This window comes from Gadus chalcogrammus, chromosome 8, assembly GCF_026213295.1.
Source record: "Gadus chalcogrammus isolate NIFS_2021 chromosome 8, NIFS_Gcha_1.0, whole genome shotgun sequence".
NCBI lineage: Eukaryota > Metazoa > Chordata > Actinopteri > Gadiformes > Gadidae > Gadus > Gadus chalcogrammus.
Genome location: NC_079419.1, coordinates 9,012,949 through 9,024,290, shown reverse-complemented (window position 1 = coordinate 9,024,290; position 11,342 = coordinate 9,012,949). Strand labels below are relative to the sequence as shown.

Here is an 11,342-nt window from a genome sequence, read left to right as displayed (position 1 = left end):
ATGTTGATCCTCTTAACACCTAGATGAATAACGGAGATAAAGAAAAGTCACTTGCAGATGACAGCATCTGATTATCATCCCGCCAAGGGAACCCTCATTCCTTTGTGCTTTTTGACGGGGGAAATTCAAATTAGACTTTAATCTTATCAAGGCCCGTTCTGAGAAACACTGCAGCTGCAAAGATGATTTGGACCGTTTGAATATACAGCTGGCTGTCATCATCATAGCAGCACAATTGCATTGGACATGCAATTTATGATCTCATGAAGGGGAGGTGTGTAGAGTAAACAAAAGGGTGTCAAAGACGGAACTCTGCTTGATACCACAGGTGACCAGAAGTACCAGGGGGGTTTAGTTATCCCCGGACTGAAGAAGTCCATGACAAAGTTTGATGTGCCAATTGTGATCCAGAGCTGTTCCAAGAGGAAACTATGTTAAGAAGCGCATTTTCAGAAGCTCCAAGTGTAAAAAGCAGTCAAAATCGCTGCCAATGGCATCCAAAGTTTGCCTGTTTTAGTGCAATGAACCGAAGGAAGAAATAGGAAAAACTAATATTCTTTTCATAACTCAGACCTGACACTACATTTTTTCCATGTTAAAAAGAGGCAGAGGGAGGGAAAACTGCATTGAAGATATCTCACGTTGGATGAGCCATGGGTACAGACTGAGACTTGCTTGCAAACTAAAGGAAAATATACAAGCAAGAAACAACACCCACAAGAAGTAAACACTGTCAGAAATGCATTAAGGGAAGAGATGAGGCAGCAAATGAACACGGTTCTTTTCTTATTGTATCAGTTTCAAACACTTTCTAACTGCCAGGATGATTCGTCCAAATCCTGATTACCAAGGCAGAAACGTGAAATTCTACAATTTGTTCTACATTTTTTCAAATTAAATCTGATCCAATTCCTTTGGATATATATATTATTTTAATGTTCAATGATAATATTTATTTTTACTTTAAAAAATGATGTACAAATATTATATTAAATGACCAACATACCAAAATGATAATGGCATTTTTATTTGCCTCTCGTCCATCATATTCATATCAATTATGTGTTCACTTTAGTCTACAAAAGATCTGCGCCAAAAACGACTACACATATCAACACCCCCATGAAGCCATTTCTCAGGCCAGCAGATGGTTCTCACTTCAGTTTGCATTTTGTGGAGTTTGTTTTTTAGCTGTCTGGCACCTTAGACATTTGGTACTTTCCTAAATTGGTCCCCTTTCTTCGTTTAGTGCATTTCTTATGTATACACAAATGTGACATGCCTGTAAGCAGCACATCCTTCCTCCACCTCTTTCTAACTGTTGTGAATGTGTCATAGAAGGAAGAACCAGCTAGTCTAACGAAATAACCATGCCAGCAGACGACAAAAGCAGTAGAAATAAGAAGAGACAAAGAATAACAAGCTCCAGATTTCTTCCTGACAGACTTTGCGGTGAGGTTTGACATTCAAGTTTTGAAATCCACACCCATTGAATATTAATGCTTTTCTTCTCACAGTAGCTCCAAAAATGGTGCAAACTCATACATTATAAACCCCTCATCTGCCTATTCTCTGTCTGTCCACAGCTCTGCAAACCTACCTTCCACTCTATGCCTGGGAAGAGGCCTCCGTTCGGCCCCTGCGATTTATCTGCAGCGATTGCTCTTTGCAGTGTTCAGTGTATGGGTTCTGTGGGGTTGTCATGGCTTTCTGGTGGTATTTAAGGGGGCGGTATGTGACTATAATTGAGTTTAGTAAGGGAAGTAATAGTGAGGGTCAAATTAACCTGATATCGGGGATGCAAGAACCTGCAGAGGCGCTGTCGGACAGTACGAAGGGTCTGCACCTCTTCTCAGTGTTGTTTGGAAAGGGGCCATGGTCACAGTAACACAATGTTTTACAAGAGCCTCCATTAAGTGTGCCTATAGTGCCCCCCCCCTGCCCAAGATTTTAAGTGAGAGAAAGAGGTGGCAGAACGCATTTGGCACTTTAATGTCTGGTAAAGTCAACATAGATTAGAGCTATCGGGAAATCATGGGAATGTGGCAAAGGAGTTGTAATTTTATACTTGAAATGCCTCATGGTACTATAACTGATTACAATTACAATGTGTTGATTGTGAAAGACACATTTAAATTTCCCAGGATGCATCAAAAATAGAACAATTATGAAAGTCGACAACTTCACTCTCTCCCTCTCCCTCTCCCTCTCCCTCTCCCTCTCCCTCTCCCCCTCCCTCTCCCTCTCCCTCTCCCTCTCCCTCTCTCTCTCTCTCTCTCTCTCTCTCTCTCTCTCTCTCTCTCTCTCTCTCTCTCTCTCCCTCTCTCTCTCTCTCTCTCTCACTAAACCCTGACCTGATTTGATCGCCCCCTAACTGAAGCAGCATGTGTGTAGGGCTGCCTTGCAGGCCAGAGAGGAAGTTAGTGAAACTGATGAAGCACAGTCCACTATAAACTAAGATTCACAGCAGGACTCTGGGTACACCAGGGCCTGACCAGGGTCCGCCCCGTCCCCACCCGCAAAACATGGTCCCTCTTGAGGGACACGTTTGGAGCACCCTGAGTCACCACTGAGTCACCACAGATTAAAAAAATAAAATAAAATAAATAAAAACGTATAAAAGTATTTTAACTTTGTTCTCCATCTCCGTGTTTCTGTTACACTCTTCTCTAATTCACTGTATTTTCCTATCCACACAACACGTACACACAAATATGACGCTCACACAATTCATTCACTAGTGTGTTTTCCACACTCGCCTAGGGTGTCACAATTATTATTATTTTTAAAACATTATTTATTCACGACAAGGGAAGAGCTAGGGGCAGTCGGGGACTGGAAGGCTGGGCCATTAACATATCTTTTAAACAGCTGTGCTGCTTGATCTAGAATTGCATACACATGCGTGCACCTCCACACACACACACACACACACGCACGCACGCACGCACGCACGCACGCACGCACGCACGCACGCACGCACGCACGCACGCACGCACGCACACACACACACACACACACACACACACACACACACACACACACACACACACACACACACACACACACACACACACACACACACACACACACACACACAGATTTTATTTTTCCTCTCACAGCCCCTTACTCCCATTTGCGTTCAGCTCCAACACCTGCTTGCGCGCGCGACGGCAGTAAAGGTAACCCTATGTTGACAGCTGGTGGTGGTCGGTGGTGACGGGGCTCCCAGCCGGCCTCGGTCTCACTGAGTCCCGGGATTAGGACTCGCCACAGGACCAAAAGGCTCTGGCTTTACTTCTGAAGAGACTCGTGGTCAACAGCCCAACAACAAACACATGGTGCGCTTAACTTTGCTTCAGCGTTGTTTTAATGCAGTGGAACAGATGTGCCAAACCACATTTTCCTACAATCTATTTGAGATAGGGCAGAGTTTGATTAATTGTTCGAACAATTGGCCCTGGAGGTTTCTCTGCAGTTATAATAGAGGATCGGATTAAATCCTTAAGGGTTGTTTTTGTTAGACTCGTGGTTTGACCACATCTGATGTGAATATCCTTGTATATACGAGACAAGGATAATTAACCCTGATTAATGATTAGCAGGAACATAAAAGGCCCCTGTTCATCCGAATGAGCAACCTGAGAGCTCAAACCCTAATGATTGACTTGTTTGAAATGCATTCCCTCTCCTAATGTCTGGCTAATATTTCTCCTCATATACACTTCCAGGGCGAGCTGTTCAGCAGTGTCATAAATGAAAACAAAGGATGGCACGCTTTCTAACTTTTGCCTGAGCATCTGTCCCCTGTTGATCACAAAAACCCATCAGCGGATCTGCCGAGCACATGTTGTGTTTGCTCTGCGTGTGGTTATTGACATGTGCAAGGGCTGGTAGTCGACAGTGACTATACACAGTACGCCTCTGCAGCCAGCAGCAGCACCTCCAAAGATGATGGAAAGGGGAGAGGCGGCCATGCCTCGTTCCACATTGTTTGCTGCCTATTCGATGCAATAAAACCACAAGAATAAATGGATTGTATAATGGGACTAAGCCTAGCTCCTGCACACTCATAACAGTAATAATACTACAAAGAATTAAAGGAAATGCAGAAAATCCCTTTATTCCGCCCCCTGCTCCAACGGTAGGTAGGGTACGGTAAATGGGCCAAAGCACCAGACTAATAGCTTCAAATGTGTTCTTGATTATTATATGCTGAGGATTTATTTTGGATAAATACAGGCCTATTCAGACCTGTTATTTGGGAAGCTCTCTTATAATCATCCCGATTGTTCTTTCCACTCGGAAACGTGTACAGCCGTCTCACTATCACGAATAGCCATTTGCCAAAACGCTGCAAAGCCTCTAAGGTATACTGATTGTTTGCAAATGCAGATGTTGAATAAATGCCAAGGTATAATGCTAATCCCTTAAACATGACCTGCATAGAGAAAAAAAGAAAAAATACTGGATTCTCTCCCCACCCCCTCCCAACAATTCCATTCATCTTTTCACAAGTGAAGTAACAAAGACGGCTTTTGGCTTTTGGAGTCTGTGGGCTTTTTGGACAAAGCCATTAGTGTGCAGTTTGCTAGCAAATAGTCAGTGCGTAGTCAACAAACCCAAGGCAATTAAGCTCAAAGTGGGAATAATTACAGCTTAAGAAAAGGCTCCATAGTTTTACACATGGGCCACAACCACGGCACCTCTGCCATTGGCTATTACGCTGATTAGAGGAACCAATGCTATAATAAACTATACAGATGAGGTATGTGTTTGTAGTAGAGAATAGTGCAGAAGTGGTTCGTTTCTTTTGGTTTGCGTGAAAAATGTGCCATCCTCGAGATAAACAAATAAAAGTAAAAGAAATTATATTCCTCCCAACATAGAAAAAACAATATGTTGAGCTGTAATTTCAGTTGAATATGCTTAGATATAAAGCAAATGGGCTTTTCCCTTATTCTATTATCTTCTTTTAGTGTGTGGTACGCATCTAAAAAAATGAATAAAGTCCATAGCTTCATCTTGTAGCAAAGCCAAGAGCTGCTTCTCCTTAAAACCTTCCCTCATTAACCACCATTAGATTAACCGTAACATTAGTCGTTGTGGAGTGACTCTTATTTATAACATAATGGTTGACCCACATGGTTCAGATTGGGCAGAATTTAGCAACCGCTTAGTGACGCAGCTCGCAAACTGGTCTACTGTCTTCATATTCAGATAGTTAAAAAGGTCAACACTCCCTCAGAGTAACAGGAAACCCCAAATATCCATGTCAAAATATCACTCTATATCCTGGGTTAAAATCTGATGAAATGCTTCTAAAATAACATAAAAGTACATTTGCTGATCCAATATGCTGTGTAAGGGTCGTAGTAATTTCTTCCTTTCTTATACAAACATAAGGATCTGTTAATAAATTCCATTAGAATTGTCCCTATGTCAAGTCAACGTTTTCCGCTGTTGTTGAATTTGAGCAATTTGCCACGGAACATTGCCACATACTTCGGAGCTCACTGTGAAAACAAAGCTAACGTTGTAATTGTACTCCGTCGAAAAGCATTCATTAACAAATTAAATAAATTAAAACTAAACGCAAGGACTCTGAGAATGAGGGGACTCTTTAAATGCTGAGGGCATTCCGACGTTCAATGTCAACGGTTGCTTTTTCTGATGGCCTACTCTTGGGAGGATCTGCAATATGCTTCCAATCTCATCCACATGAAAACAAGCAAAACAATCAGCTGAAACACTTTCAGCTCAGAACCGTCTCATCAGTTCTTGTATTACACACACTTGTGCAAACAATGGAAAACAGCCATTAAGAGCCTTTATGTGGGTCAGGCGTGCATTGGAATAAAAAGCCTTGTTGAGAACTCCATACACATTAGTACAGAGATACAGCACGTATACATAACCGGCTTTCATTTCTGAGCCAATCCGAAACACACATGTGTTTCATCATAAATCTGTCGTTTGTGAGAAGCTTAGTTTAAAGACACCTCCCTTCCCAACGTCGTAGGAGAGGCTCCGGGGGGCTTGTTCTGGCCTGAAGCTGCCAGAAGGTTCTTCCAAATCCGTACAACAGAATCGTTAAGCATAGTGTGTCAAGTGATGAGGCTCCTAGATAGTATCATCAATTGTGTTCAGGTAATTAGTCTGGAAAACTAAACCTCTCAAGAGGCCAACTGTCAAAACATGGCGATGCATCATATCGGGCTCTGCAGTAGTGGACTCAATCCCTATGTAGCTATAAAGGGATTGTTCTAAGGTGCGATAACACAATGAATCTTATTTTTTTGGGGGATTATACACAAAAAAAAATCTAGCTATGATACTGAATTCCATTTCAGCCAAGTCCGTTCCGCCAGATTCAACTAAAATATTTTGTAAGGCTCTTCAGGGGAAAAAACGTTGCTCTGACACATGGGCGGATCAAAATAAAGAAGTCTTGGAAACAAATAATTCAACAAAAAATACAATATGGCCGCCTTACCTCAAAGACCTCCTCGTCCAGAATCCTGGTGCCGAACACAGTGATGCCCTCTGTGTTGATGACAGCCCGGTCGCCTCTGGCCAGCGGCCTGGTCACCTTCTTCTTACAGTCCACAAAGATGGTGACAGTCTTCTTCTCAACACTGATGGCCACGCGGTGCCATCTGGACAAGGAGGGAGGACGTCAGTCCATCAGTAAGTATGTTTGTTGAAAGTCCATGCTTTTGTTTTATGTTTTTCATTTCGGAATCCTTACGGTATTTTTTATAATTTTTTCTGGTTGTTATCAACATAAAATAACAATCTTTTCAAAACGAGTCTGCTTTGCATTTCTTCAAGGCGGACCAGATTGCCTCACAAAGAGTTTTGTATTCCCTGTATAAGCAGTCTCAGGGATTTATGAATATTCAGCCAATTGTCTAATCCTTGTTATTGTCAACAATGTACTTCAATAAATAAAGAAATAGGGGGATGGAGAGGGAGTGAAATCAAGTTTTACTCATTTATTGATTTGACATTCCTGTCCAATTTGCTCCATGCGCCTTTTGTTTGCCTGAACATATGACAATAATAATAATAGTAATAAGTCATCAGTGGCTTGTGTCAATGCAATAATAAACTATACAGATGAGGTATGTGTTTGTAGTAGAGAATAGTGCAGAAGTGGTTCGTTTCTTTTGGCTTGTAGTGCTCGTAAATGATAAATGGGAAAAGCAGGTTGCGCAAGAAAAAGCGGCCGTAAAAATACCATACATTGTTTCATATAAACTTGTTGAACTCTCAACTGTCTAGACAACCAGGCGTACAGGTGTACAGCATCGGTCCACTAAAACCTTGCAAATGGCACTTTGAAACGTAAACTGCTCTGATAAGAATCCTCACTTTTATACTGGGTTTTTAATTGGTTTCTGTGAACACACTTTTGCCTCCCACCCAGATAACAAGGAGCAGGGGGTCACAAAGAGCAGCCAAAGAGAAACAGAGCCTACATGACTTCTCCACCATGGGATCGAGAACACCCTTCTTTACCAACCACACCTTCCCTCCCTATCTCACCAGCCACCAGTGCCTCACCGGCACATCATCAACGTCATCTTCAACATCATCCTAATCCTCTTCCTCCTCCTCATCGTCATCCTCATCACTTACTTCCCGTCGGCCAGGTTCACCGATCGGAAGAGGGGGTACTCCTCGGGGGCGGGCTTGCCACTCTGGTCCTCGTACAGGAAGACGGGGGCACGGCCCACCTCCACTCCCAGCTGCTGGATGCCCTGCTGGTTGTACACGGACAGCAGGAAGGACTGCAGGCCCACCTTGGGTTTCACCGTGAACAGGATGGAGAAGTCCTCTGGGAAGACTCCTCCTTGGGATCAGAGAGAGAGAGAGAGAGAGAGAGAGAGAGAGAGAGAGAGAGAGAGAGAGAGAGAGAGAGAGAGAGAGAGAGAGAGAGAGAGAGAGAGAGAGAGAGAGAGAGAGAGAGAGAGAGAGAGAGAGTGAGTGAGAGAGAGAGAGAGAGAGGGGTATGTTTTGGTTAAGAGTCTGACATGATCAATGTGGTTTTAATGGGGCTACCCTCTCCCCCCCCCTCCATGGGAATCTACTGGCGTAGTTTGTTTTTCTTTAATAATTTATGGAGATAAGAGGGGATACCCTTTTCCATTCTCAAGGTTTTTCCAGCTGAGCTGTCTTTAAAGGTTGAAGGGTGAGATTTGGTTTCCAAATATCGGCCTACGGTAGGCAATTTAGGACAATCTAACCAGATTAAGATAAAGATGAATCTTATATATTAGCCATTGTTTGATTGGTGTTTAATGCATTTCTTCATCAATATACATTGTATCCATACAAAGAATGGTATAGTCATAAAACCATGTCATTCCCTGTTTCAGCATTGTCATGTATTTTACAGGGTGATTAGGGAAGGAAAACATGCAATGAAAGTGTTTGCTTGTCTCAGGCACTCGTCGCATACATCTAAATAAAGTTAATCACTGGAGCAATTACCTTCTAATTACCTTATTGAAAAATAACATATTAAGGCCTAAATGGTTTCATTTCACATAAAACCTTTGAGTCTAGACAATTGGACTGAGTTTATTCTTATTGGCGTTTTCCCCAAGGATTCAAGAGTCAGTTTCTGAAGCCACAATAATTAGGCCAAATAAATGCTTAAAAAGAGCACTGCTTTAGAATAGCTGTTAGCTCACGGAGAGTGAAGAAAGGCAGGCAGTGGAGGCAGTGGATGATCAAGTAACAGCTGTATTATCCAGGCTGAGGACATTCTGACACCTTTTGATTCCTCCACAGCGGCCAACCTTACACCCGTCTCGCTCCATCGCTCTCATTTAGGAATTTCCATCGAAAAGTTTTGCAGACCATTCTTTGCAGGCCAAGAATCACAATAACCTAATTGAAAAATATTGCAGCACTCTCGTTTGTGGCCCGTATACGTTTTTCCCTTTCCGATCCGGCCAAACTGAAGAGAAGCTCAGCATAAAATTAACAAGAGAGAATTTGTTTTTATTTTTATTTGTTTTTCCCAATTTTTTTTTTTTGTGCAACCTTATTTATCCTTTAAGGTCCCAGCTCGTCAACTTGTGGCTCCTTAAAGAGTAGTCAGGTAATAGAGAAAGCCTATTAACAAGACTCCAGCGGATATGGGGTTTTATAGTGCTTCATTGTATTAGTTATACTTTGTGTTGTGCTTTTCAGTGCGACCCACACTCCAGTCCGGCCACAAAAGCACATGGAATGGATTGTAAAAAGCGACCCAAAAAAAAACCCTGCTTACGTCTTTCAAAGAACTGTGCTTTGCTACAACCGTAACTAACAACCAGACTCCTGGGCTTCAATTAACATTTGCTATCCTATCTCATATCTCAAAGCAAGCTTTCAATTTGTTGTGCGGTGTAGCACGACCGTTAATAAGACAGTAGCTCGCGTGACGGAAACGTTTATCCAATCGCATTCTCTTGTTTGTCTGAGTGGAGTCCATCCTAGAGCAACAAACGACTGGCTAATGTCTTCGTAGGCTCTCTCAGCAGACTGCGAGGTGAAGGCAGACTGCGTGTGCTGCATGTGCGTTCAATATTGAAACCCAGCTGGGTTTACCCTCGTGGGCCAGACACAGCATACCGAAGGAAAATGTCCGCCATCCCACATCCACATAAGCGACATCTTCCTGACAAGGTCCTTCCACCAAATGTCATGATTAATAGTCGAGTAACCATTTCCCCTGTAATTGACAGCAGCCTTTTAAAAAAAAATTAACCAACCCATTGAACATTATATATTCAAATTCCAAATTTGTGTAAATTTGGGAGGGGAATCAGTGTGGAGCTAGTGGATTTGTGTGCTTGAAGTAACACCACATGTCAATGATGATTTATTCTCAATGCTAATCCATGGGGATTTGGGGACGTTACCCATTATCATACCCGTGGTTGGGTCCATTTTAAACCATTTTTAAAGTTTCCTTTTCTGTGCAATGCATGCACATTTAACACAGACTGACAGACAGACAGGCAGACAGACAGACAAACACACATTTTCGCATGGATTGCACACAAAGACACAGACGGAGACACATACACACACACACACACACACACACACACACACACACACACACACACACACACACACACACACACACACACACACACACACACACACACACACACACACACACACACACACACACACACACAAAGGCACAGACACAAACACACATACCTGGGAAGAGCTGTCTGGTGGGGGCGCTGATCTGGGCGGTCTTGCCCACTCTGAAGGCCACGTCGGGTTTGGAGCCCCTCCGGACCGCGCAGAAGCCTGGAGCCTTGCGGACTCCTTCTGGGGAGCTGTGGAAGTCTAGAACCTTGAGGACATCCACAGGCGGGGCTGTGGAAGCACAAGGAGAACAAGGGTTCAGTGTTGGGAAGGACAGCGAGACGGTCCCATAGAATACGGTTAGACATTCAGCAGCATGCTTCTGTTCCTGGCTAAAACCTTTAAAATATACTTTAATAGCACATTCATCATAGCTGTTGCAACGTAAGCAACGCTTACGTAATGCTACTTTATAGGACATATTTTTGCCTAAAGTAGTTCGTTAAACACCTCTGTGGACCTGTAATAGACTTTTCTTGCCTCTCCCGAGCCCTCTCAGATTTTTTAATTTGCAGTTACACTTGCAGCCACAGGGGCACTTTAAAAATACAGTTTAGGTGGAAAAAAATGAATGCAACGATCAACCGCCCCTATAGCGCAGGGTTCTCCTAGCCTGTGTTTATTCCTGGAGCACTGCAGGCTTAATGGCCGACGGTTATTTAAACTGCTGCTGTACTGCTGAGGTTGCTGCATCAGTGAGTACCGCCACATTGAAAGGAAAAAAAACGTTCACATTCAACAAAATGTGGCAAGTTGACCGTGCGTCCACATTCACACCCATGGCCCTCGTCCTTTCCTTCTGCGTGGTCGGCTACGTCCCTCAATTCAACCCTCGGGGACTTTTTTCGTTTTATGAGTGAATCCAGCAGTGAAGCAGTAAAAGTGTGTAAGGAAACCATTTGGTGGCCATAAGGAGGCCCCCTGGTGAAAAGCTCCTTCCACCAAGGGCCCAGCCAGCCAGCCCAGCGGCCATAGAGTGATAAAACCGCTCGGCTGCAGCGGCAAACCCTTCGGAGTGAAGGGATTTACCGAGGGGAAGGTGGGGTGGTGGCGAGTAGGTGGGGGGAGTGAGTGTGGGAGGGGGATGTCTTTACAAGCTACTTAGCACTACCAAGCCACCCCCGCCCCCACTCTGTCAGTTAAACTTCAGCTCAGTGGGAGGCAAGTGTGTCTGTGTG

At 43.5% G+C, this 11,342-nt stretch overlaps 1 protein-coding gene across 1 annotated transcript in view; it reads right to left on the bottom strand.

The window, feature by feature from the left end:
• The window catches only part of LOC130387240 (collagen alpha-1(XI) chain-like), an 80,576-nt gene extending 69,631 nt beyond the window's left edge, over positions 1-10,945 (bottom strand). Inside the window, exons 1-4 of the mRNA XM_056596254.1 lie at positions 10,942-10,945; positions 10,231-10,503; positions 7,645-7,858; positions 6,497-6,659 (exon numbers count right to left, since the gene is read on the bottom strand). Of these exons, the coding sequence (XP_056452229.1) occupies positions 6,497-6,659; positions 7,645-7,858; positions 10,231-10,503; positions 10,942-10,945 (654 nt within the window). The remainder of the gene's footprint in view (positions 1-6,496; positions 6,660-7,644; positions 7,859-10,230; positions 10,504-10,941) is intronic.
• Between the last annotated feature and the right edge of the window lie 397 nt (positions 10,946-11,342).